The sequence below is a fragment of the Juglans regia genome, chromosome 7 (assembly GCF_001411555.2).
Source record: "Juglans regia cultivar Chandler chromosome 7, Walnut 2.0, whole genome shotgun sequence".
NCBI lineage: Eukaryota > Viridiplantae > Streptophyta > Magnoliopsida > Fagales > Juglandaceae > Juglans > Juglans regia.
Window position 1 is genome coordinate 50,106,236 of NC_049907.1, and position 24,835 is coordinate 50,131,070.

A 24,835-nucleotide genomic window follows, 5' to 3' on the forward strand; every position below is an offset into this window, starting at 1 on the left:
TTTTCTATTCTATATTTTATTTTCTATCATGGTATTAGAATCATTGACTAACACTAAGCTTGATCACGTGGATTATCTCTTTTAAAGTTTGTCCACTCTTTATCTTTTTTAAAGTTATTATGCTAGTTTTGCCTCTTACAAGATTTTCAAGTTAGAGTATTTTTACTAACTGTGAGCATTTTTTATTAGATTTTGGTCTGTTGTGAGTATTATTTAAAGCCTCATACTCATTTTTGGTCTTTTGATTCTGGTCCTATAGTTGACCAAGGCCATATATAGCCCATTGTTAGTTTAATCTTTCGGCCTATTGTTAGCTTTTTGTTGGCTTTAGCCTGGTATCAATCCATTGTTGATCATAACTCCAGATTTTTTGATGTTTCAACTGCTAGTCACATCATCAATGTCACTTTCATCAAATCATTGGCGACCAACCAACATATATGAAAGCTGCACTTAGATTTCAAAATTCTCAACCTTAAATTTCACTCTTCGTCCGCCCTCCACCCTTAATGGAATATGATTTATACATAATAATTTTCACAACATATTTCACAATAATGTATTAAACGAGGGATAATTTTGTAAAATACTTTATAAAAGTAACATTATTTTACAAAAATACATTCATCTTACAACATTATTGTGAAATGTGTTGTGTATGTATCAATAGCCTATTATCAATCCATTGTTGGTCATAGCTCCAATTTTTTGATGTTTCAACTGCCAGTTACTTCATCAATGTCACTTTCATAAAGTCATCGGTGACCAATCAACGGATATGAAAGCTATACCTAGATTTCAAAATTCTATACCTTAAATTTCACTCTCCATCTACCAGCCTCCCCTTAATGGAATATGATTTATGCATAATATTTTTCACAACACATTTCACAACAATGTATTAAATGAGAGATAATTTTGTAAAATACTTTATAAAAATAACATTACTTTACAAAAATACATTCATCTTACAACATTATTATGAAATGTGTTGTGTATGTATCAATAGCATGTTATCAATCCATTGTTGGTTATAGCTCCAATTTTTTGATGTTTCAACTGCCAGTTACTTCATCAATGTCACTTTCATCAAATCATCGGTGACCAATCAACGGATATGAAAGCTACACCCAAATTTTAAAATTCTCTACCTTAAATTTCACTCTCCGTCCACCCGCCTACCCTTAATGAAATATGATTTATACACAACACATTTCACAATAATGTATTAAATAAAAGGTAATTTTGTAAAACACTTTATAAAAGTAACATTTCTTTACAAAAAAAAAATATCCTATCTTAAAACATTGTTTTGAAATGTGTTTGGAAAATATATTATGTGTATCAATACTGGAAGCAAATAAGGTATGTGGTACTGGTGCCAGGAGGATTCGAGACGTAGTATGGGCTGAATTCAGCCGACAACCCGATTCTCTATTATTATTATTATTATTATTAATTAAGGAAATATTTTTTTAATGTGTTTGTGATTTTTTTAAAATATTTAAAGAAATTTAAAAAATATTTGAAAATAAAATTAAAAAAATTTAAAAAAAGTACAATTTTGCACTATTGATACAATACAGGGATCACCTTTCTCAGTGACCTATCATTGTCCTATGAAAAAACATCCAAAACCAAGAAAATCATTTGCAAAATAGAACGGCCAATTCTAAAGCCTCCAAGTAAGATAGATATTGGGGGTGTCAAAGTTGTCATTATTACAATATTCAAAAAATTACTTTATTCAGCACACACGAGTGAGTGCAGTCTGAAACGGCAACGCGCAAAAAATAGACGGTCGATCCTAGTGGAGGTAGCAAATGTAGATCTCTGTGTGTAATTTTTCTTCATAAAAAATAATTCACCTTAAAAAGGATAGTTTATTGGTTCACGCTGCAAGGCTTTCTGCACAAGCTCAGTCTGTTCCTTAACGTGAACCTGATAGAAACCAGTAGCTGTGGCAGCAGATGGAGCGCGGCCAGCGTACTTGATGTCCTCCATAGTTCCTCTGCCCAGTGCTTTCATGGCAGTGCAAAGGCGGGGTGCAACATAACTGTATGCACCCATGTTCATTGGCTCTTCCTGGCACCAGACAATTTCGGCATCTAACAGAAACGAAGAATGATTCAGCCTCAAAATGTGAACAGAACTTGCAAAGTAAAAAACCGACAAAATACACTCTCCTCAAATGACCTAGCAACTCAGAAAATGACCTGCTCAGGAGTGCACCCACTCACATTAACCAATATTCTTGTAATCTATTCACATTCCTCAGCTGTTTCTCAGCTTCAAAAATTTTTCAAGGATCATGGACTAATCAAACATCATTCTCAGATGATCCTTTCTTTTTTTTTTTTAATAAGTAATCACTATTTTTATTGATTAAACACCTAGCTAGAATTTTAATCACAAATGATCCTATATGCCTAGTTATATTCGTATTTATCTATGGGGAAACAGAAAAGGAATACAACTTTGGTACACAGGTGGATTGAGTGCCAACCACAGACATAAATAAAAGAAATAAGCAGCCCAAGATTTGGCATGCGAATCCAAATTTGACTAAAGAGTGACATATTGGTAGTGACTCGGGAGAAGATAGAAAAGAGGGAGGTCGTTACTGAGATACTCCACGTAAAACATAATAGATCTTATTTTCTAGTTAAAAGTTCCAAACACATACTTGGATATCGCTTCAGCTCTCGCTGTATGAGGTCATATGGGAAGGGGCAAAGCTGTTCAACCCTACATATTGCAACATCCTTCGCACCCACCTTTTTTCGCTCTTCATCCAGCTCGTAATAAACCTGCAAGAGATGAATTAGCAATAAGGTTTAGCATCTGACAGGAAAAGGAAAAACTGCATTAAATGAAAAACAGTAAACATCTGAAATAATAACTCACGGAGATAAAACATATCAGAAATCCTAAACTAATATAACCAAAAGAGCCTTGTGTTCAACTAAAAACCTAGATTAAAAAAGCAAAGCAGTCAAAGTGTGACCTTTCCAGAGCAAAGAACCAGGCGCCTAATACCCTCCTCAAGATCAGAGTGAAAATTCTGATCCTTTATTAGACGCTTAAATCTAGTCCCCTGTTTGTCGAAACCTGGGTGGCCTTGGACATCATCAAACTCGGACAAATTGGATTTGCAGTCCTTGTGACGAAGCAAGTTTTTAGGAGCCATTGAGATGAGAGGCTTACGAAATTCCCTGTGTATCTAGGCAGTGAAACAGGAAATCATGAAAAAATAAAAGTTAAATATGAAAAGTAATTCATAAAAATTAAAGATGGAAAGTATCCATGGTCTAACTAGTTGCACTCACTTGACGCCGCAAGACATGGAAGTAATTAGCAGGAGTTGTGACATTAACGATTTGCCAATTGCATTCCTGAATTTGAGTCCGAAGAGTTTGATCCATCTCAGGAATAACATAAGGATTGTCATCACTCATCTGCCATAAAATTGAGAGTAGATATAAGCTGGGAATATGCTAGATAATATGGAATACAATAGATCATGGGGGTCAAATAGAGTGGAGAAGGGGCATGAGGAAGAAAGGGAAAGAGGGAGGGGCTGAACAATGTAAAACAAGGTAGTCCTCAACCAAGACAGAGAATCTGCAGCACAAAAGGTGGAGAGTCAAAAGATCATTTTAGAAAAATTGATAACATGCTCACACTATATGTTAAGTTCTTTCAGTGATCAATATGATTGATTTGAGCACCAATCAAGTCCTGAGAAGTCTACAGGAAATACTCATTTTCTGTAACGCTGAGATTAAGTATAGAGGTAAAAAAAACCTTATTAAGCCTCCGGAGATTCAAACCAGGAGTATAATATACTTGCTCACAAAATCACCAATAAAAATGCAAGGCAGGTGCACATAGCATAAAGTGTTTGAGGATTTATGATGCATCAATTGTCATATAAAACCATTTAGTTCAAGTTGATATTTCTTCCAACATATATTTTTACTTATAAAAAAAAAACATATATAATTCTATGCCCTCAAATTTTCTTCCAACTCCATCACAAGCGCAGATCAATAAAGGAACATACAAATATGAACGTGGATGTGTGCGTGCTGTGTGTGTGTGTGTGTGAGAGAGAGAGAGAGAGAGAGGAGAGTTTTCCTTAATATTTCAAGGGAGAGATAATTATAGAAAAATATTAGGAAGGCGCCCAATTGTTATACATATAAACAACATGAAGTCCTTGATTGGAATACCTGGAGAAAACGCTCCAACCGTGCACTGGAATGTTCCGGACCCTGGCCATCGTAACCATGGGGAAGCAGCACAACAAGCCCGGTTTGACGGAGCCACTTAGACTCCCCACTGCTCAAAAACTGATCAAATATAACTTGAGCCCCATTCGCAAAATCGCCAAACTGAGCTTCCCATATTACCAATGAATTTGGGTTTTCCATAGAGTAACCTAACTCAAATCCAAGAACACCAAACTCCGAAAGAGAACTGCACACAAAACATATTGCTCATGTAAGAGACATTTTAAGAAGGCACCAATTCAGCAAGAATCACTGTGCACTAGAAGTTATATGTAGGAGTTCAGCAATCTTCTTACATTTGGGCTGGCATTTAGCTGTCCTGTAGTACTGAAATTTTGGAAACAAGTAGATGCTGTCTACAATTTTGATCATCATACAATTTTGACAACAACATATGATCATCATACAATTTTGACAATATTCCTAATTCTGATAAGGGGAAACAAACTGCATTTAGAGCTAGAACGGCAAAATCCAACAGCATCACTATCACACACAAAATATGGACATGCATATTGTTTCAATAATTTTTTTTGTACGTCATGTTGTGTCACTAAATAAATTATATGAACAATTCTTGGCAGCAGAAAAAAAAGCAGTAGAGAATCGCATATTCTATTAATAATCATTTGCAAAGAGTTGCACCATATCACCATAAAGATTATATACAGCAGTTGTAGGTTGTAAACACAAATGACAATGAAAATGAAAACCTTGCTAGAAACCAACATTAATGTTGCTATGAATTACTTACAAAAGAAGAAGTTACCATAGACTACCTGTTGCTAACAGTAAACATCTCCTCATCTTGGTTCATGATTACATGATCCAGAGGGCAATACTGCTCCCCAGTTTCCTGATCATGAACTACTGCATGGCGATGACTAAATGTACCTCTTTCAACATCCTGACCACTCAATCGAACGTGGTTACCTTCCACAAGCAATGTAGCAAAAGCAAGTGCTTCGGCAACTGCCCAGTCGATGCCTTCACCTGTTTCAATCATTTGAGCACGTTGCTCATAGACCTTTTTCACTGCTCTGTGAGGCTTAAAGTTATCTGGAAGGTGTGTGATTGCTTCGCCAACATTCTTCAAAATGTCTGGGTTTACCCTTTATATCAGAAAACCAATGTCATTCACACACACACTACATATACATGCATATATATATAGTCAAGACAGCCAAGTAGAAGTGGAAATTGACCAAAACAACACAAACATACCCAGTGTTTCGGACACGTGAAAGCTGTTCAGGTGATTTGAACCCAGACCAGTGTGATGAAAGCCAGTCCCTTCTTTTTGGAACATAATCTTTGCTAGCCAAGAATTCTTCATCAAGGATCTTAATGACCTTATCCTTTATCTTATCAATGTCTTCCATAGTCACCTGCCCGGATTCTAATAGTTTGTTTTGATAGATCTCAAGAGCTGATGGATGATTCCGGATAACCTGTTAGCACCCAATTGAGAAATCTAAGCAGTTTCGCTGACTAAGCTGAAGAGCAGCAGTGTGAGTAGCTTTGAGGATCATCATGGATAAGTAGAAAAAAATATCAAGATTTCTGGGCGAATGTTACTCAAAAAAAAAAAAATAATAATAATAATAAAAAAACAAACAAACTTCTGAGAGCTGAAGAGAAAGGACTTACCTTGTACATTTTGGGCTGCGTGAAGGATGGCTCATCAATCTCATTGTGCCCAAAACGACGATAGCACACTAAATCGACCACAACATCTGAATGGAAAGTCTGGCGCCACTCAGCTGCAAGCTCGCAAACCTGAGCAACTGCCTCCACATCATCACCATTTACATGGAAAATCGGGGCATTCAAGGCTTTTGCAACATCAGTGCAATACTGTGAAGATCTGCCTGCCTTCGGATCAGTTGTGAAGGCAACTTGGTTGTTCACCACTATGTGTATAGTGCCACCAGTAGTGTAGTTTGGAAGAGCACTAAGATGTAGAGTTTCATACACTACACCTTGTCCAGCAAAGCTACCATCTCCGTGAATCAAAACACCCATATTCTTGATCCTGTCCTCATCATTTGAGTAATATTGCTTTGCTCTAGTTTTTCCAACAACAACTGGATCCACAGCTTCCAAGTGACTTGGGTTTGCAACCAAAGACAAATGTATTCTCTTTCCTCCTCTAGTTGGTCGATCATAAGAAGTTCCTAGGTGATACTTAACATCACCAGTTCCTGTATAAAGGCCAATTTCATCCACAGGCTTTGTACCACCACTAAACTCACTAAATATCTGACGCAATGGCTTCCTAACCACATTACCCAATACATTCAATCTTCCTCTGTGAGGCATTCCAATAACTATGCTCTCAACCCCAAGATCTGCTGCCCTATCAAACATCTCCTTCATGCCCGGAATAAGAGTTTCCCCACCTTCAAGCCCAAACCTCTTTGCAGTAGTCCACTTAGTAGCCAAAAAGCTCTCAAACTGTGTACTCCATACAAGTCTATCAAGAATTACCTCACGGCGCTGCCGATTGTATTGCATCGTTGTTGGGGTTTCAATCTTCTCTCTTAACCAATTACATTTATCACGATCTGCAATGTGCATGTACTCATACCCAATGCTCCCACAGTAAGCCTGTTCAAGTCGGGTCAATATGGATCTAAGGGTCTGCACGGGTCTGTTTTCAGACAAAAATCCAGACATATTCCACGTACCCAAAAAGAATTCTCTATCAAGATCAGCTTCTGTGAACCCATAAAGAGCAGGGTCCAATGCTTCTGGTATTTCTCGTTCTTCCAAACCCAAAGGATCCAGCTTGGCTTTCATGTGGCCATTAACTTGGTAAGCCCTCACAAGCAACAACAACCGCATACTCTCTTGAATTGTTTGGCCTGAAATTCCCGGGGATGTGGCGGTTTGACCCACGAAATTTCTAAAGAAATTGTCCCATGACTCATCAACACTATCTGGATCAGCTTCCCAAGCCCTTTGAAGCTCCTCCAAGTAGACACTGCTTGTCCCATCTAGGAAGCTGTCAGTTAGCCTAGAGAGGGGCACAGGACGAGGGACAGGTGCAGCTTGCGCCTTTGATCTGAAGACAGTGGTGTGAAAATACCGGTTCTGTGATGGAAGGATTCGTTTTCTTGTTGCATATGATCCACCCCGAGATATAGTTTTCCTAATGGCAAGCTTTGCTACACCAGAACCACCTCTGAACCAACCCATCACTATCGATTCAACTGTCCTGGTGACCAATCTCAAAGCTCAATGATGAACATCTAAATGATCTGCAGAGGAAACAAATCTTATTTAGGAAATAAAAATATTTCCGATACTGTGAACTCCCAGCATATATAAGGAAGCATATGCAAACGCGCACTATCACTAAGTCGTGAACACCCTAACTCTGAATCGTGAATTCCACCACTTATAATACTTCCAGAAAAACGGTATAGTCATAAGAAAACGAATGAATACAAATAAAATTTAAATCTAGCAATCAGAAACCAGAACAGAAAAGAACGTAGAACTCAACTAAATGTGAAAGGCAACGGAAAATATTCTAAAAGCAAAACGCTACTTGAGATAAAAATAGCCAGAGATCAAAACCAGTGCCGAAATTAAACTGAGATCACATTGAACAACGAAAGTGAAGGCAAAAATAACCGCCCGAAATGAACCTACAGATTCCAAAGTCGGTGTGACATGAATATATTCACAGGATTTTATAATTTGTAGCATATCCCACAAGACATTGAAATTGCATACTGGAAAAAAAAAATTCGAAAGAACAAAATTCTCCGGCTGAACAGCTACAAGTATTGGTAAAAGTTTCAGCAAATACAAAACGGAAGCGATGATCCAAAATGAGAGAGAGATTGTTTGTAAACAAGGAGAATGAGTGCCTACCAAGAGAGAGAAGAGTGGGGGGGAACCCGAATCTCTGTGAAGCAACGGTGAAGACTCTGACTGAGCCAAACAGCAACACAATGACTCTTTATGCCTTCCGTCCCAAACGACAACACGAAGATTCTCGTAACTGATAGAGTACATGATGAAAGACGTAAAACTTCTGGTCCGGCCCAGACCGGATATAGATTTCAGAAGCTACGGTCTTTCTTGTTCGGACGAACCGAACATTTTGACTTGCATTCCTTTTTGGCTTCCCAAGCGTTTACTGTTTGGTGCGACGTAACATCACATGCACACCTTTGTTACACGATAATATAGTACACTGTATGTTAATAAATAATATTTTCTTAAGGAGCATTCCAGATCCCGCTCAAATGCAACATAAGCTTAATCAACTCACGTGACACGTTCCCATAACACAACAACCTTTTACTTTTGTCACATGATCATATCCATTGTACAAGATGGAGACTCTTTACCACTTAAGAATTTACTCAATAAATAAAAAATAAATAATCATATTTCTTATAGTAATGCTACATACAGTCGTAAAATACATAAAATATCATACAGTCACTTTGAAAAAAAGTAAAATCTACTTATAAAAAATTAATTTCTTTTCATGTAGATCTCATATTTATTTATTTTTTTCAAAACGACTGCACGACACTTGTATACTCACGACTGCAAATATCATTTCTCTATTTTATATTGCTATCTTACTACCTTTTCAGCTTACTTTTACCACCTATTAAAAAAAAAAAAAACTTGAATTGAACACTTTTGCCAAATATTTTTACAAAGGCAGGTTTCCACGCTTCTATGTCAAATATACACATATTCTAGTAGTCTCAATTCGAAAGGTGTAAATAGGAACACCAAAGCATTTTTTCTCTAGTAAGAAAAAAAGCTTGATGCTCAGTATCTACCTACAAGCAAGACTAGTAGTCAAGAAAAAATAAGTCAATTATCCGAAGCCCCAACATGGTGGGTTACAGAATAAAGGGGGGAAAGAAAAGACTACTAGAATGGCATCATATCTTGGTTGTACTTTATAAGAATAACACCGGGGAAGATACATGCACCCTACAGTGTCATCGGAATTGCTTAAACACCCAAATGAGTACCACCATCAGAACATCCCTACGCTCTCCCTTTATGAGCCACAGCAACTTGACTTTTGAGCAGCTTGACCACCACCGTCCGTCTGGTCCGCTTTGTTGATCTTGAGGGTTGGAAGCTGAAAATACCAGGAATAATCAGTCCGTTAATTTGGAGAAAAAGAATAAACTAGGATTCCTATGTTTGATGGCACAAATCTACTGCTTTTTCAGGGCAAAAAAAAGAGAATGGATCACACAGAAAGTCAAATCGGAGCTGGGAAAAACAAAACAGGGAAAAAAAGAACGCATACCTCAGCCCTGGAATCGGTCTCTGCAAGCCTACGCTTAATATCCCTTGCTATTGAGAAGAAAACCTCCTCCACATTCATATTTGTCTTTGCACTCTGTAGAAGATACTGTTTTGTTACAAACAGGAGATTATCTTGTGTTTCAAATGTAGATTACGTCTTGACAGCCTGTTGCCACTTACAGTTTCAAAGAACTTGATGCCATACTCATCAGCAAGAGCTTGACCCTTAGAGGTAGGCACAGCCTAAGAAAACAAAGAAAATCTCTTTCCAGTCAACAATGTAGAACACGTTGGCGGGCACACAAATATACACACACATACTTCCAGGGTGTTCCATGTTGGATTGAATAGACTGTTATAGCCATCCATGCAGTTCTGTGCTTAATTTATGAACTAATCCAGCCCAACAGGTGAAAAAGAAGCATTTTCTGCTAATTGATTAATCAGGAAAACCTACCCTTTTGCTTTCATCCATGTCAGCCTTGTTCCCCACCAAGATTTTGTTAACATTGTCAGATGCATGTTGCTCAATGTTGCGAATCCAGTTCCTAATGTCTGAACAGGAAAAAAAAATATATATATATATATATAGATATTAGTCTTTATTTCAAAGCTCCAAAAAACAAAAGATAGATCCATAAGTCACATTATGCTATGAACTCATCAAACATTGTCATCGGACACAAAAACAAAACCAAGACAAGAAGAGAACTTACTGTTGAAAGATGACTCATCAGTAACATCATACACCAGCAAAATGCCCATGGCTCCTCGGTAATAAGCTGCAAAAGAGCATAAAGTATATAAGCAAACTCCTCTAACATATGAAGATAATGCAAGATACAATTCAGGTAAAGATAATACTGGAAAATGAACCGCCCCTACAAGCATATATCAGACCTCCCATTCTATATGCCAGCAAGCACAGAAATCTGGGAACCATCAATACAGTGGGACTCCATCAAAGGTCTGATAGCTATCACATGGAATCATCATCATCCGGGCTACAGCATTTGAGTTTTGGGTTTTTAGGAGAATCATTTTCTTGATTCTCTAAATGAACAGATCAATAGCCGGGTGGCTTTAGGATGTCAAGGCTTGAACAGACAATGAAGATACAGCTTTTACCCAAGGGAACACTCATTTGAAAGTAAGGAGGCAAACTACCAAGCAATCAACCCACATTAAAATCAAGAATGCAATTAGTGAATAACAAGAAACAAACCTGTAGTAATAGTTCGAAACCGCTCCTGACCTGCTGTATCCCAGATTTGCAATTTAATTCTTTTACCATCAAGCTCAATGGTTCTTATCTTAAAATCAATGCTGTAAAAAATATAGTATCAAAATCAGAAGAAATCTTATGCATATGTAACTGAGGTGCTGAAATTGTTATTGGTAAGTGACACACATCCTATGATTTTTGAGCCCATGACCACATCTTCCACCTTGCACTTACAGGTGGAGGAGGTGCCTTCCAAACTAGAGCTTGTTAGCAAAAATACACGCATGCATGTGAATATGTCTATATATATATGTATGTATATATGTATGTATGTATGTATGCACGCACGCATGTACACAAGTATGTTTGTATGTATGTGTTTATATATGCATGCATGTTTATGATGGTCCTCAACTCCTCAATCCATTACTAAAAGGCGCCTGGAAGTCTAGACCCTCCATAAAAGAGACGTCTAAAATGCTATGACCATTGTTGAGTGATTGTATACCATTTCCATCAGTTTATTTTCAAGTCTTTTATACCAGCATAGGATGAAGAAGGCCAACAATCATCCAAGTGCCATTACTTTTTCCCAATTATTTATAGAGACCCGTCATTTTCCTCGATCCTCTTCTTGACAGCCACTTTTGCTTGATGCAAATATGCTATAACATTTCAAAACATAAAATCTTCATGGTTCCAGATGATACAAACCCAATGGTGGTAATAAAACTGGTTGTGAAGGAACCATCGGAAAAGCGTAAAAGCAAACAACTCTTGCCCACACCTGCAGAGATTTCATCGGAATGTCAAGTAACCAGAAAAAATATCAAATATAATCCATCTCCACATTTTTCAGGAATTTGAACCAAGTCAATTTTACATGATAAAAATGAATGATGCATTAGAGTTTGTGATCTATTTGGTGAGTTAACAACCTAATGGTCGAGATCAGGCAATCCCTGACACTCGGCTAACTAACAAAGAAAACCAGGAATCCACAAAACAAGGTATGGGAATTAAACGAGAGTATGCTTTTGCATGATTGGGGAGTTCAAAACAAGGCAGGAAATAAAAGCTCCAGATGTTAACATTATTAAGTATCTATTAACAAAAAAGTGTCGTTGTGAAGATCAACACGAATATCATGTCCAGTATCTTTCAAGTGAACCCATCAAAATTAAGCCCCATAGATCACCAGCACTCGCCTCCATTACGATTCCAGACACATTAGTGTACTCATCAGGATAAATACCCTATGCTTTTCTCTAAGTTCATTACTAAAGACCATGTAGGACAATACAGGACAAAGCTGAACAAAATCAAGAATCAACGGCCTAAAAGAAAGCGTGAAAACTCGCATTAAAAATTACAGCAATCACGTATTATGGACAAACTAAGACCAATAAAATGAGATACATAACACATACTTTAACAACCCAAGGAAAGCACACCACATCTAGACTTATATTCCAGAAGTACTAAATAATGTTACAATTGGAGTCCCTTTGAATAATCACATGAACTTCTTCTTCTTCTTTATTTTATAACTATAACCCCTTAGAATCAGTATAAGCTGTATTTTTTTTTTATCAGTCAGTACAAACTGTATAATAGCAATGACTTCTCTTCCCCAACGTGGAATGTCACTCGGAATTACACATACCAGTCGTTTCGCAGAGCAAATGAAAAGCAGAAAGAGCACCCGTAATCGTCACAACCAAACTTAAAACAAAAACAAAAACAAAAAACAAAAAAAAACAGAGAGAAGATTAAAAATATCTCAAGTAGTCAAGTTTTCTATTGTACACGTTCTTTTCCTCCATTTTTTAAGCTAACCAAAGAAGGAGAAGAAGAAAAGCTAACCACTGTCGCCAATAAGGAGAAGTTTGATGAGGTAATCGTAATCGGCACGAGCCCTTGCTGGTGCTGTAGCCATCTATTTATCACCAACCCCCAACAACCACAAAATGGATCCCTCTCTTGGTCTCTGTCTCTGTCTCTGTCTCTGTCTCTGTCTTTCTCTCTTCCTCTCTCTCTCTCTCTCTCCTCTCAATAAAACCAAAAGTAGAAGATATAAATGCAAGAGCAAGACTGTACGAGATCTGAGATGGAAAGAGAGACGGAGAAGGAGAGAAAATGCTTTGGGCGCAGGTTAGCAAATTGTCGGCGACAGATTCAGAGAGACGATCCGATTGTTTTCTGTGCGTGAGTTTTGGGGGTCTCGTACTTCGCTTTGCCGTGTACAATACGTGGGACTTGGGAGGTGGGTGCGGTACTGTTCTACGACGAGGAGTAGACCCGTGGCCTTGTATCGATGGTCTTGGTCCTTGGATGCAATCCATGATTTTCCCCACACACATGACGTGAGTGCAGAACTGTCTTTGGATCCGTCGGCCAAGGAGTGTGATTATAATAGAATTATTCTCTATTTTTTTTTTTTTTTTTCTCGAATGGGAATTGGATGGAAACATAGATAGTAGAGATTTATGTGAAGCTTGTTCTGTTTAACAATAATCAGAGTAATTATATGATTGAATTAAATAGTCTAATTAAATACATTACAATTATATATCATTAATTAATATTTTTATTATTTTAAGAAGTCTGAAATTAGAATCTTGGTATAATAAAAATATTAATGACGACATTGACCTTAGATAAGATATTATTAATCTTTTAATTGAGTATAATTGAGGGAAAATTCTTATTACAGTCCCCGAATGGAGGACTGCAATACAGTCCTTTAATGAAACGCAGTGTTTCATTAAAGGAAATGAAACACTGCGTTTCATTACAAGGAACAAATCAGGTCCGAACCTGATGAAATCAAAAGAATGAGGACATAGCTCCCTTGCGCCCAGTGAAGTCAATACCAGTCCCCCCTTGCGCCAAGATGAAATCGTATCCCATACCCAGATGAAATCGCCGTCGCCGTCGTCGTCGCTCAGTGAAGTCAAAATCGCAGTCAAGTTTTGATGGATGGACTAATCATTTTCACAAAAATAACAAAATAAATTTGGAGATGAAGGAAGCCAAGAAAGAAAAAGAAAGACGAGGATGAAATGTGACAGTGGACTAGGAAATGAAACTGTTCAGTAGAACAATGGAGCTGTGATTTACGTCAATGGCAACAGTGGACTAGGAAAGAGGCTTTGTAGATTGCTCATTTCGGTCAATCCTCTTTCTTATTCTTATTATTTTCTCTATTCCTAATTTGATTCTCCGGAGTAATGATGTTCGGTTCCTTAAGGTATGGAATAGTTTGGTTCTGAAGGTGGTTTATTTTTCCATTGCCTTGTGTTCTTCGTCTCTGACTTAATTCTCTATATTCCAATTTCGTAGATTAAATAAACGGGAAGATAAACTTCCATCGTTGAGAGAATACAATGATTATTTGGAAGAAGTGGAGGACACGAGTAAGTTCATTACTCCTGAAATTCTATATGTAAAGTGTTTATTGTGACCAAAGGAAAATCGTGAAGCAAAAACTGCAAGGGTTTTAAAAAAAAAAAAAAAAGCTTAAGGAAAACAATGGAACAATTGAGCTATGCTTTGCGTCAATGGTGGCCAAGGATGTTGTAAAAACCTTGAGGAAAACCTCGAGGTAAACAATGGAAATCAGCTGGGGCGCGCGCTGAGGCCAAAACCATATTCCAGTTTCAAATGTTTTGGTTCAGTATGTAGAAGAAAGAGGGGGTAATGTAGTCAATTCAAGACTAAAGATGGGGACAATTTAGTCCTTTCATATACTGGGTCTGCAATACAGTCCTCTTTAGAGGACTGTATATAGCACGGCTCATAATTGAGAAGTAGCTCGTCAAACATATTTCTTCAAGTTGATTATTAAAAGAGTTCACCATCTGAACAATTTTGTGGTCAGTCTAGTGGAGGAGTAGACCCGAAACCCAGCAGAGGTCTGCAAGTCTCATCTTCCTCTTTTAAGACCTGTATCTGGGCCAAAAGACAAGCCCAACTCTGTTACTGAAAAAAGTCCAGGTCCACTTTTTCTAAATATATCGCAAGCGAGTAAATAAGTAATTTTGCTACTGAGAAATTATATTTGTAATCGTGAGTGTGCAACTATCGTACAGTCATTTTGAAAAAAATAAATAAATATAGAATCTACATGAAAAAAATTAATTTTTTAATAATGAATCACACTCTTTTTCAAAATGACTGCACGGTATTTACACATTCCACGACTGTATATAAAATTACTCTAATTTTATACACTACAAATTATATTTATTTTTATTTTTTAAATTTGTTTATTTTTTTTATTTTTCTTAAATTAATTGAATTTTTCTAATCATCATTTATACATCATATATTTAATAAGAAAAAAATAATTAATTAATTAAAAAATTATATATAATGTGTTGTGCGAAAATGATGAGTGGATTTTTCATAAATAAGCCACATAGGAGTTAGGAGCTGCCTACACTCAAAATTCATATAACACCAAGGAACGACAAAAATCACAAGAGAATCTGTATTACGTATATTCCACTATTGCTGCTAACATCACTATGCATTCTTTTCGGTTTTTAACTGAGAGCAAGTAGAAAGGGCAGAGGAAGGGAATGTTAAAAAAGAAAATTGTACTTTGAGGGTATATGCTGAGAAGATGCTCCACCCCCCTCTTCTCTCTCTACGGTCTACACCTACAAAAGGGCACTCACAGGCCCAAATTTCATCACTCACAGACTCTATAAACTCGTCTTCCATCGTTCCTTTCCACTTTGCTATCTAAACTCTTATCGTAAATCCATGGGCATGGAGGCTGGCAGTAGCAGCAGCAATGGCGACGAGGAGGACGAAGTGGAGAGTGATCCTGAAAGTTAGGTGGGCGATGACCGTGATGGGAAACCTGCAATTTTGAGGGCAACTACAATCTTTGGCAATGTCATATGCAACTCACTCGAGACCATAATAATGGCTGTTAAATGCTATTACTCAAGCTGTTTCGATGGGAGAAATGCTTTTAACTTGGTTTTATCCTCGTGGATTCTTTACTAACGGTTAGATCTATTTCATGTACTCGTTTCCGGTTTGTTTTTAGTTCTAGGATCTTATAAATATATATATATATATATATAATATAGGAAAATCAATAGTGTTTTAGCAAGGGCTACCAGCTTTATCATATCATCAGCGATCCTAGTTGTTTGCTTTTCCCTGTCCATTTCACTAATTATGAGAATTACAAATCATACAGATACGTAAATGATGAAAGCCCAAAATTTAGGTTGGCAGGGTTGTTTAAGTTGTGGATCTCCCATTTAATTAGTTGTTGGAGGCCGAAGAAATTCAGATGTTTACAAGAACGTCCCCTATACTTAATATGGTGTATTTGACAAGAACGTAACACCCGAACATTTAAAATTTGAGAAAGGACGGTGTATGAGGAATGAGTTAAAAATTACCATCTTCCGCAACCTCTATACTTGGATGGCTACCCACAACTTGGGATCTCTTGTTTAATAGACTGGAAAGGCTACTGCTCTTTTTAGGCCTCTCTTCACAATACATCTCATCTAATCTAATCATTACAATTTTCTCAAATTCCTACACAAAATAAAATAAATAATTCAAACTTTTTTAAATCTCAAAACAATAACAATATTAAAAAAAAATTTCTAACAATAATTTATTCAATTTTTAACTTATATCTCAACTCAAAAACAAAGCCGTAATCTTGTTAGTTTATTTTTTACCCTCCGTGTATTTGGGTTGTGCCACTTTATGCCTTCAATAAAATGCATTAGTTTTTTTTTTATATAGAACCAAGCTGAAATGGTTAGTAAACAAAAAGTACAAGATTAAGCAAACATAGTACCTTTGCGATAGGATGACAGCAAAAAAGCAACATTACAGGCTTCCATTGATTAGTTTAACCCAAAATGAAACATTACAGCCTTCCATTGATGTGGGTAACAACGCACTACCCACAAAATAAAAAAGCATCAATCAAATGAAACATAGCCCTGATCTATATTAGGAAGTTCGAAATACATCAAATAACTCATCTCAAGCAGAAAATTCCAAATCATTCCCGAAAAAAACTCGGCCTAATAAAAGAAACCAAGCACTTTACCACCAACGTTTTTTCTCCTAGCCTCTTCATGATCCATGATACCAGCAGAAGTTGTCAACACAATATAGCCAAACTACAATTTTCGAAAATGTTAAAAAGGTCAGGAAAATAATACTAAAAGGAATAAATTAAAGATGTAATTCACATTATTGCTGAATAACCTGACGGAAAGACCTATTATTTATTTATTTTTATAGGTGAAAAGACCGCTTATTTATTTCGGGGCCATACCAAAGAATTTTTTTTAGAGCTACAAAAGGTAGAAATTAACTGATTGCCTTCCTTCCAGTTGTAAAGTACAACATAACCCTATCAAACTGAAGTTGGATTTTAGTAGTAGGAAAGACATATCAAGACACAACTTTATAGTACGTTAACAAAACAACAATACTACGAAACTTTTAAGAAAAGCATTTATGAGAAGCTGCCGGTGCTAACCTGTCTAGAGGGGAGCAACCTTGCAGTCCAGCCTTCAATCTCTTTGACACCTACATCAAATCGAGGACTAATAACCCCACATTTGTTTAGCCTTCCATTAAGTTCGACAACAATTTTGCCAGACCTGTGGTCATCAACGTACTCAAACTCCCCAATGTAACCTATAGAACAACACAAAATAGAGAAAGTGTAAAAATTTATAGAAGTTACGATTCCAACCCAAAAAATTAAACAAAGATAATCCATGCCTACTATACCATGCTTCTGCATAACCAGAAGGAATTTGATGATCACTTTTGAGGATGGCCTGATCATGACCTGGCGCTTTCCACGTTTCTCCGCATTGTACATGCTCTTAAGAGCATCATTCAACACACTAACTCGCACCATTGTTTCTGATACATATTGGAGTAAAATGACCACAAGGAATTAGCAAGAAAACCAGATATGGTTAAAGAAGGGATCAAATTGAATTTGCCTTCTTGAATTGTTGTTCGACAATTAGAAAAACAAGTCAAGCTTCCAATTAACTAATAGATGTTTCAAGTTCTTCCCCGCCCCTCCCTCTAGGGAGATGAACCGTGGGGTTGTATGCAAACCAGTTGCTTGACAAGGTTTATCTCAAATCTTAGGGGCAGGAAAACCTCGTTGTACCTAGTTATTTCATATATTTGTTTCAAACAGATAAATAACTCGACACAGCCCGCCAGTTAGTTGTGATCTAATCCACCGATCAGCAAACTATTACTATATTTTCGATTTCCTTAGATTTTCCCTAGCAACCAAACAAGCCAGATATCATACCAAAAAGAACGCATAACTAAAGCCAGAGACTAGTAACAATAAACAAGCACCCACGTCAAAATTGATGCAAAAATACAGTATAAAATCGGAGCCCAAACAGATCGAATCGAAAAGAATAGAACAGAGATCGATCCCAGAGGACATCAAGTGAAAGAATTTGAAGACTCGTACGTATTTGCTTGGTTTTTGCATACCGTATAGGAAGCAGAGAGTTGAGCAGAAGCGCCTCCAAGACCGACGGACGAGCTCTTAGGGTTTCTTGGGGGTGTAGAGAGAAAGAAAGGGAGGAAACCCTCGTGGCTATATTTGGTTTAGAAAAGTTGTTGATTTACTAACTTGCCCCTAGAACTAGGGCTCCAACTACTTCACTATTATTTGGGACCAAGGGCTATTTTATTTTTACCCCAACTTAATTGCCAGTGGTAACTAGGCCTGGAACAAAATGGGCCCGTTTCTTTTCCAACTGAGCTACTAAATTCTATATTCCTGTCAATGGGCTAAAAATTAAAAATAAAATCTAATAAAGAATATGACATTAAATTTAATAGTAGCAAAAAAATATTGTCGGAACAATGAATATGCTTCATTGTTTGTCTTATTAATATTATTATTAACTCAGTTATATATATTCAAGGATTAATTTGGCCTGCAGATGATTGTTTATGTACCGAATTACAACGAGAGAGAGAGGGGATAAATTTTTGGCTATGTATCCTAACTTTAACATGAAATATACACTGATAAACATATTAATTTTGAATGGAAAAGCGAGGAAAGATTCAATACTCCTTTTTGGGTAAAGCTATTAAGACGGACGATGAACTGATGAAATTTGACCGATAAGTCCATGCAAATGCATTTTATTTTATTTTATTTTATTTTATTTCAATCATTTTTTATATATGTTTAAATATTTTTCAGAAATAAAAAAATACCAATTTTCTCATAGTCACTTCCTTAATTATTAAGTAAAAAAAATAAAAAATAAAAAATTTAATCGATCACTTTTATCGATAACTTTTATCGGTTCAAGTAATATTTTCCTTTTTTTTTTAGTTACTAAACTTAATTAATTATACCGTGCAGTCCCAAGAAAAATAATATGTAATTAGTTCGTGTGATGGGTGTTTTCAATTCTATATTGTATATAAGTCGAAAAAAAATATTTGAAAAATATATACTTGAACATAAACAAAAAGGGTTTTGCAATATTGATTAGGGTGGTGCTACTGTGCCAGATGGTTATGACCGAAAGAAGTGACCAATACTTGTTTTATTTAATTTTTTTATATTTCTTTTAAAAAAAAAAGTATCGGTCAGGAATGACCATCAGGCAATATTATTGTCTTCGCTTTGATCAGCAGAATCGAACCAGATCATGTAAATAAAACTGAATGGCAATGGGACATATTAATTTATTGGTTTAAAATGTCTTCTTTCTCTATGTGGTAGCTAGGTTGGTTGGCGGCTCATCCTCATAATCAATCAATTGCCCTACGGGTTCCAAATGTCATATTTCTGTGAGTCGGATACAGCACAAATGATTTAAATATATAGAAATTGTTTCATCTCATCTCATTATTAAAATTTTCTTAAATTCTTATAAAAAAATATAATAAACATTTTAAATCTCAAAATAATGATAATATTAAAAAATAATATTTTATTTAACTTTCATCTAAAACTATCTCATTTCATCTCATCTCATTATTCAAACAGAGTCTTAATAGGAATCAATTTTATTTTATGTTATAGACCAAATGAGTGATTAGGCAAATTATTAAAAAACAGATTTCATGAATGTTTAGATAGTAATGAAATGATAGTTACATGCGGCCGGGCATTATATTATATTATGCAAGTTTTGAATTCCATAATACACGGGAAGATCGATGATCCTTGCAAATTAAAGTACATGATCAAGACAAAGAGAGAGCTTGCTTAATTGACGTTTGACTTTCGAGTTTTAACGTACGTACAGGTCAATCATTTTAAAATACGAGAATGCTTGGCTGATAGGGTATGTACGTGAGCCATATTTGCCAGATCATGATCATTAGCTTGCAACCTAGAAGAAAATGTCAAATTATTATAATTTGATCAAATGATCATGCATGTAATGGTAGACCAAACATATTATTTTAATCCGAAGCTGGTACCATTTTTGCATGCAGTTTACACGACTGGATTAATGGTCAAACAGTGGCGGACTATGTCTATACTACGTACTAGTCTACCGGGTGCATGAATCGTACGTGGCACAAGCTGAGACAGGGACCAAGAGCCAAAAACATGAAAGAATGTAAAGTTGTTTATTATTATTGAGTAATACTATATACAGTCGTGGAATGCGCAAATGCCGTGCAGTCACTTTGAAAAAGAGTGGGGTCCACTATTAAAAAATTAATTTATTTTCATGTGGGTCCCTTATTTATTCACTTTTTTCAAAGCGACTGCACGCTCACGACTGCAAGTATCATTTCTCTTTATTATTATTTCAGCCTTGTTATAGACAACCGGGGGTGGGAATTCCGGGAAATCGGTATGCCACGTAGCAAATATATTAAATATAAAATAAAATTAAAAAAAAATTACTGAAACATAAAAAATTTTGTGAAACAGCAGACTAAAATTTTCTTTTTTTCCGATTTTATAAGCTAAGCTCACCCTCGTTCCAACAACTCAATTTCTTCTGCAACCTCGTTAAAACCAAAGCCCCCAACCCTTTCCATGACAACTTTGAGTTTTTCTAACAGGATCTTACAGTTATCAATCTAAAGGGAAACAAGGAGAACATTTATAATTTTATAATAGTTAAGAATCAATACCTAGAAGAAGATCCAAACAGCACCTGAAGGTTGTTGGGATGATATGAGTTGCTATAGTGAAGACCAACATGTTATTTTCTTTACGGCCATAAAATACAGAATCAGTGGATTTTTTTTTTGGTTGATTTTTTTTTTTTTAAATATATCTCAGCTTTTGGGAATATTGATTCACTCACTTTTCACCCAAATCCCATAAACAATAAAAATGTTGTTTCTTATTGCAATAAAACTACATAAGATATTTCTCTATCTGTTTCTTTCTTCTTTTTTGTTTCTTTCTGGGTTTCTTGCAAGCTTCCATTTGCCGCATGCTCAAATACCATGGCCCATTGTTATGAAATCATGGAGATTAGATCTAAGAAGTAGAAATCTATTGGCCTTCAAACAACCCACGGTAATGTCCCCATGGAGATGGAGATGGATGGATTTAGGGTTACAATATGGAGAGTAAGAGGGAGGAGAAAACAAAATGGAGAGGAAGAGGTCTGACGGAGATGGAGGGAGGGAGAGGGAGGGGGAAATGAATATTCAAGGGACTGAGGGGGGGAACAAAATAGAGAAGAGAGGAAGAAGAAAATAAAATAGATGAAAAACATACCGTTTTATTAAATGACATGGACACGCCGATTGCACATCGGTTAGATAAGGCGGTTGCATCTATCATTATACTTATTATTTTCTTGTTGTTCAGAATGGAAAACTCTTCGAATCCAAGCGCGAAAAGAAGATTAATTATGTATGCCTCCATTTTATAACAAAATACATGTCATTAAGTACCACATATATACACAAGTAAGTACTGCAATACGTCATTAATTACAATATCTTATCATGACATATACGAGAAATGATAATTGGAGTCGTGAGTGTGAAATCGTCGTGCAATCACTTTAAAAAAATGAATAAATACGGGACTTACATAGAAAAAAATAATATTTTAATAGTAGATTTCACTCTTTTTCAAAATAATTACATGATGCTTACATATTTCACGACTGTATGTAGTATTACTCGACATGTATATATAGAACGGAGTATAAAATGGCATAGATTTGAATACGGGGGTACATACTACTATTAGATAATGATTTACAGTAGCATACAGCAGCACAACACGAAAAGAAAGGAAAGGAAATCATCAGTGCTGAAGAATAAAGTTTTTTATCTCTGTTTCAGTAGTTTTAAATTTATGTTAGCATTTTGTCGTTTCTTTTGCTGAGTTGTATAGAAAGGGTATTAATGTCTTTACAAACTTGCTAGGCAGTTAGAATATTCTTTTGGCAGTTGTATATATATACGTGCTTTGTAATCTTTCCAGATAAGGAAATACACACAGAGAGCATTTTTTCTCTCTTCCTAGTTTTTCCTCTTCTACAAATTTCTTTTCATTTCAATTTGTTACATGGTACCAGAGCTCTCTCAATTCAATGACAACCACTCTTGAAGATGATGCTCCTAAAACACCCCACTCGAAGAATTCTTCTTCTAACTGATACCTCAATTTTTTTGATCCATTTAACCCATTCTAAATTGAGAATGGCAATAACCCTGATGCTGCGTTGGTTTCTAACCTTCTTCCTGATGATAATTATGTCAGATGGTCGCATGTTGTTAGCCGAGCTCTTCGTGCGAAGAACAAACCCGGGTTCATCAATGGCACACTTCTCAAACCAGTAGATTACTCAGATCCCCTTTTTGAAGCTTGGGAAATGTGCAACGATTTAATTGTCTCTTGGCTGTAGAACTCTATAAGTGTTTATGTGAAATCCAATCTTGCATTAATTGATGATTCAATCACATTGTGGACAAAACTTAAGGATTGTTTTATACAACAAAACGATCATCGTATTTTTCAACTCAAACGTGATTTAGCTCGTTTATCACAAAGTCAGGATTCTATTAGTGTTTATTTTGGTCGTCTTAAAGGTTTATGGGATGAGCTTGCCGTGTATGACCCACTTCCTAATTGTGATTGTGGCAAATTGAAAATTCTTCATGCCCGTTATGATCGTGACTGTGTCATTCAGTTCCTTATGGAATTATCTAACTCATATTCAAACACGAGGGACCAGATCATGCTTCTTGATCCCTTACCACCTCTCAACCGAGTGTTTTCTATGGCTCAACAACAAGAACGATAACACCAAATTATATCCACCTCCTCTCCTTCTGATCTCATGGTCATGATGGCCAAACCTGCTTACCACTCCACCAAACCCGCTACCAAATTCACCACCTTTTGTGGCCCTAAAACCGACCCTATTGTTCCCATTGTAAAATCCAGGGTCACTCTCTTGATAATTGTTTTAAGCTTGGCAATGCTGCACCCCCATTATGTACACACTATCACATGATTGGCCACAATGTTGAGAAATGTTACAAGTTATATGGTTATCCGCCTGGACACAAGCTCCATGGGAAATCAAAGACTTTTTCAGCAGCTGCCACCCACTCTCGCATTCTACCAGAAGGTGATATTGAAGATGCATCAACTGAAACCGTGGCACTCACCAAGAGCCAGTATCACCAACTGCTTACTCTCTTGCATCCCAAAGAAGCCAACTCTGCTATGGCTTCCTTTTCTGTTGCTCAGTCCTCTCCTTCCCCATCCTCCAATATTGTTAGCTCTTCTTGTATTTATGGTATGGCCACTTGTTCATCTACACACACACAAAAATTTTCTAATTCATACACCACCTTGGATCATTGATACTGGTGCAACATATCATATAATCTGTTGCACCTCTCTTTTCACCTTCATTACGATTACAGTTTCATATCAAGTTCAGCTACCTAATGGAGAAGTAGCACTTGTTACTCATATTGGTGTTGTCCGATTGTCTGAGCACTTAGTGCTACAACATGTGTTGTGTGTGCCTTCTTTTAAATTCAATTTGCTTTTTACTAAACAGCTTGCTTAACATGCTTCTTGTTGTCTAATATTTCTCTCCAATTCTTGTTTCCTCCAGGACTTAACATCTTAGAAAATGATTGGGATGAGTGAAGTAAGAGATGGTCTCTATCACCTCCTCAGATCAAGGGTGTCACCTTTAGTTTTGGTTGATGCTTGGCCTAATTTCATACATAAAGATTAATCCAATTCTGCTTCCACTACTCAAACAACTTATATTCCTAGCATTTGGCATTATCGCCTTGGTCACATATCTCCTTCCAGATTACGTTTAATTAATGATCCTATTGTAACACACAATTTGACTTATCATAATCCAACACCTTGTTCTGTTTGTCCTTTAGCCAAACAGCATCGTCTTCCTTTTCCCCACTCTGAGCATTTATCTTTACATAATTTTGATATTGTCCATTGTGATATCTAGGGTCCCAACTCTACCATTGCTGCTGATGGCTCTCGTTTCTTTCTCACTATCGTTGATGATTTCTCTAGGACAACTTGGGTCTATACGCTCAAACATAAATCTGATGCAAGAGCTTGTATTGTCATCTTTTGTAATTTAATTGAGACCCAATTTCAAACAAAAATAAAGGTAGTAAGGAGTGACAATGATTCTGAATTCCAAATGAGATATTTATATTACAACAAATGAATTATCCACCACAAAAGTTGGAAACACCCAAATAAAACGGCATAATGGAGAGAAAACACCAACACATCATAAATGTGGCTTGTGCCTTGAGGTTTCAATCCAACATTCCTCTCAAATCCTGGAGTGACTATATCTTAACAGTTGTGTACCTCATAAATAGGACCCACACTCCTTTGCTTCACAACACAACCCATTTCGAGACCCTTTTTCATACCCCACCCCATTATCACCATTTGAGAGTTTTCGGATGTCTTGCTTATGCCTCAACTCTATCCCATGGA

At 36.4% G+C, this 24,835-nt stretch overlaps 3 protein-coding genes across 3 annotated transcripts; all 3 read right to left on the reverse strand.

The window, feature by feature from the left end:
• Positions 1 to 1,572: 1,572 nt before the first annotated feature.
• On the reverse strand, positions 1,573 to 8,416 carry LOC108986378 (2-oxoglutarate dehydrogenase, mitochondrial). Its single transcript, XM_018958995.2, has 9 exons — positions 8,181 to 8,416; positions 5,946 to 7,558; positions 5,520 to 5,746; positions 5,075 to 5,407; positions 4,236 to 4,482; positions 3,330 to 3,458; positions 3,008 to 3,223; positions 2,687 to 2,810; positions 1,573 to 2,108 (listed from the first exon to the last, which is right to left on the reverse strand). The coding sequence occupies exons 2-9, from the start codon at positions 7,494 to 7,496 to the stop codon at positions 1,870 to 1,872; spliced, it is 3,066 nt and encodes a 1,021-aa protein (XP_018814540.1). The 5' UTR covers positions 7,497 to 7,558; positions 8,181 to 8,416; the 3' UTR covers positions 1,573 to 1,869.
• Positions 8,417 to 8,951: 535 nt separating this feature from the next.
• On the reverse strand, positions 8,952 to 13,148 carry LOC108986379 (ras-related protein RABE1c-like). The gene is made up of 8 exons (XM_018958996.2): positions 12,688 to 13,148; positions 11,536 to 11,608; positions 10,822 to 10,922; positions 10,313 to 10,378; positions 10,054 to 10,151; positions 9,777 to 9,839; positions 9,598 to 9,690; positions 8,952 to 9,423 (listed from the first exon to the last, which is right to left on the reverse strand). Exons 1-8 carry the CDS (start codon positions 12,758 to 12,760, stop codon positions 9,340 to 9,342), a joined length of 651 nt encoding a protein of 216 aa, XP_018814541.1. The 5' UTR covers positions 12,761 to 13,148; the 3' UTR covers positions 8,952 to 9,339.
• A 3,501-nt stretch (positions 13,149 to 16,649) lies between these two features.
• On the reverse strand, positions 16,650 to 18,501 carry LOC108986384 (40S ribosomal protein S15a-1). Its single transcript, XM_018959001.2, has 4 exons — positions 18,358 to 18,501; positions 17,617 to 17,754; positions 17,360 to 17,520; positions 16,650 to 16,994 (listed from the first exon to the last, which is right to left on the reverse strand). The coding sequence occupies exons 2-4, from the start codon at positions 17,747 to 17,749 to the stop codon at positions 16,896 to 16,898; spliced, it is 393 nt and encodes a 130-aa protein (XP_018814546.1). The 5' UTR covers positions 17,750 to 17,754; positions 18,358 to 18,501; the 3' UTR covers positions 16,650 to 16,895.
• Positions 18,502 to 24,835: the final 6,334 nt, after the last annotated feature.

Excerpts from the sequence above, each read along its gene's own strand:
- LOC108986378 (XM_018958995.2), bottom strand. The coding sequence starts at position 7,496 with ATGGGTTGGTTCAGAGGTGGTTCTGGTGTAGCAAAGCTTGCCATTAGG. Across the intron at positions 5,408-5,519 it reads TCACGTGTCCGAAACACTGG|GGTAAACCCAGACATTTTGA; the intron begins GTATGTTTGTGT and ends TCTGATATAAAG. Across the intron at positions 3,224-3,329 it reads TCCATGTCTTGCGGCGTCAA|ATACACAGGGAATTTCGTAA; the intron begins GTGAGTGCAACT and ends TTCACTGCCTAG.
- LOC108986379 (XM_018958996.2), bottom strand. The coding sequence starts at position 12,760 with ATGGCTACAGCACCAGCAAGGGCTCGTGCCGATTACGATTACCTCATC. Across the intron at positions 10,379-10,821 it reads GTTTCGAACTATTACTACAG|CTTATTACCGAGGAGCCATG; the intron begins GTTTGTTTCTTG and ends GCTCTTTTGCAG. Across the intron at positions 10,152-10,312 it reads TGATGAGTCATCTTTCAACA|ACATTAGGAACTGGATTCGC; the intron begins GTAAGTTCTCTT and ends TTTCCTGTTCAG.
- LOC108986384 (XM_018959001.2), bottom strand. The coding sequence starts at position 17,749 with ATGGTGCGAGTTAGTGTGTTGAATGATGCTCTTAAGAGCATGTACAAT. Across the intron at positions 17,521-17,616 it reads TCTGGTTATGCAGAAGCATG|GTTACATTGGGGAGTTTGAG; the intron begins GTATAGTAGGCA and ends GTTGTTCTATAG. Across the intron at positions 16,995-17,359 it reads GGTTGCTCCCCTCTAGACAG|TTTGGCTATATTGTGTTGAC; the intron begins GTTAGCACCGGC and ends CGAAAATTGTAG.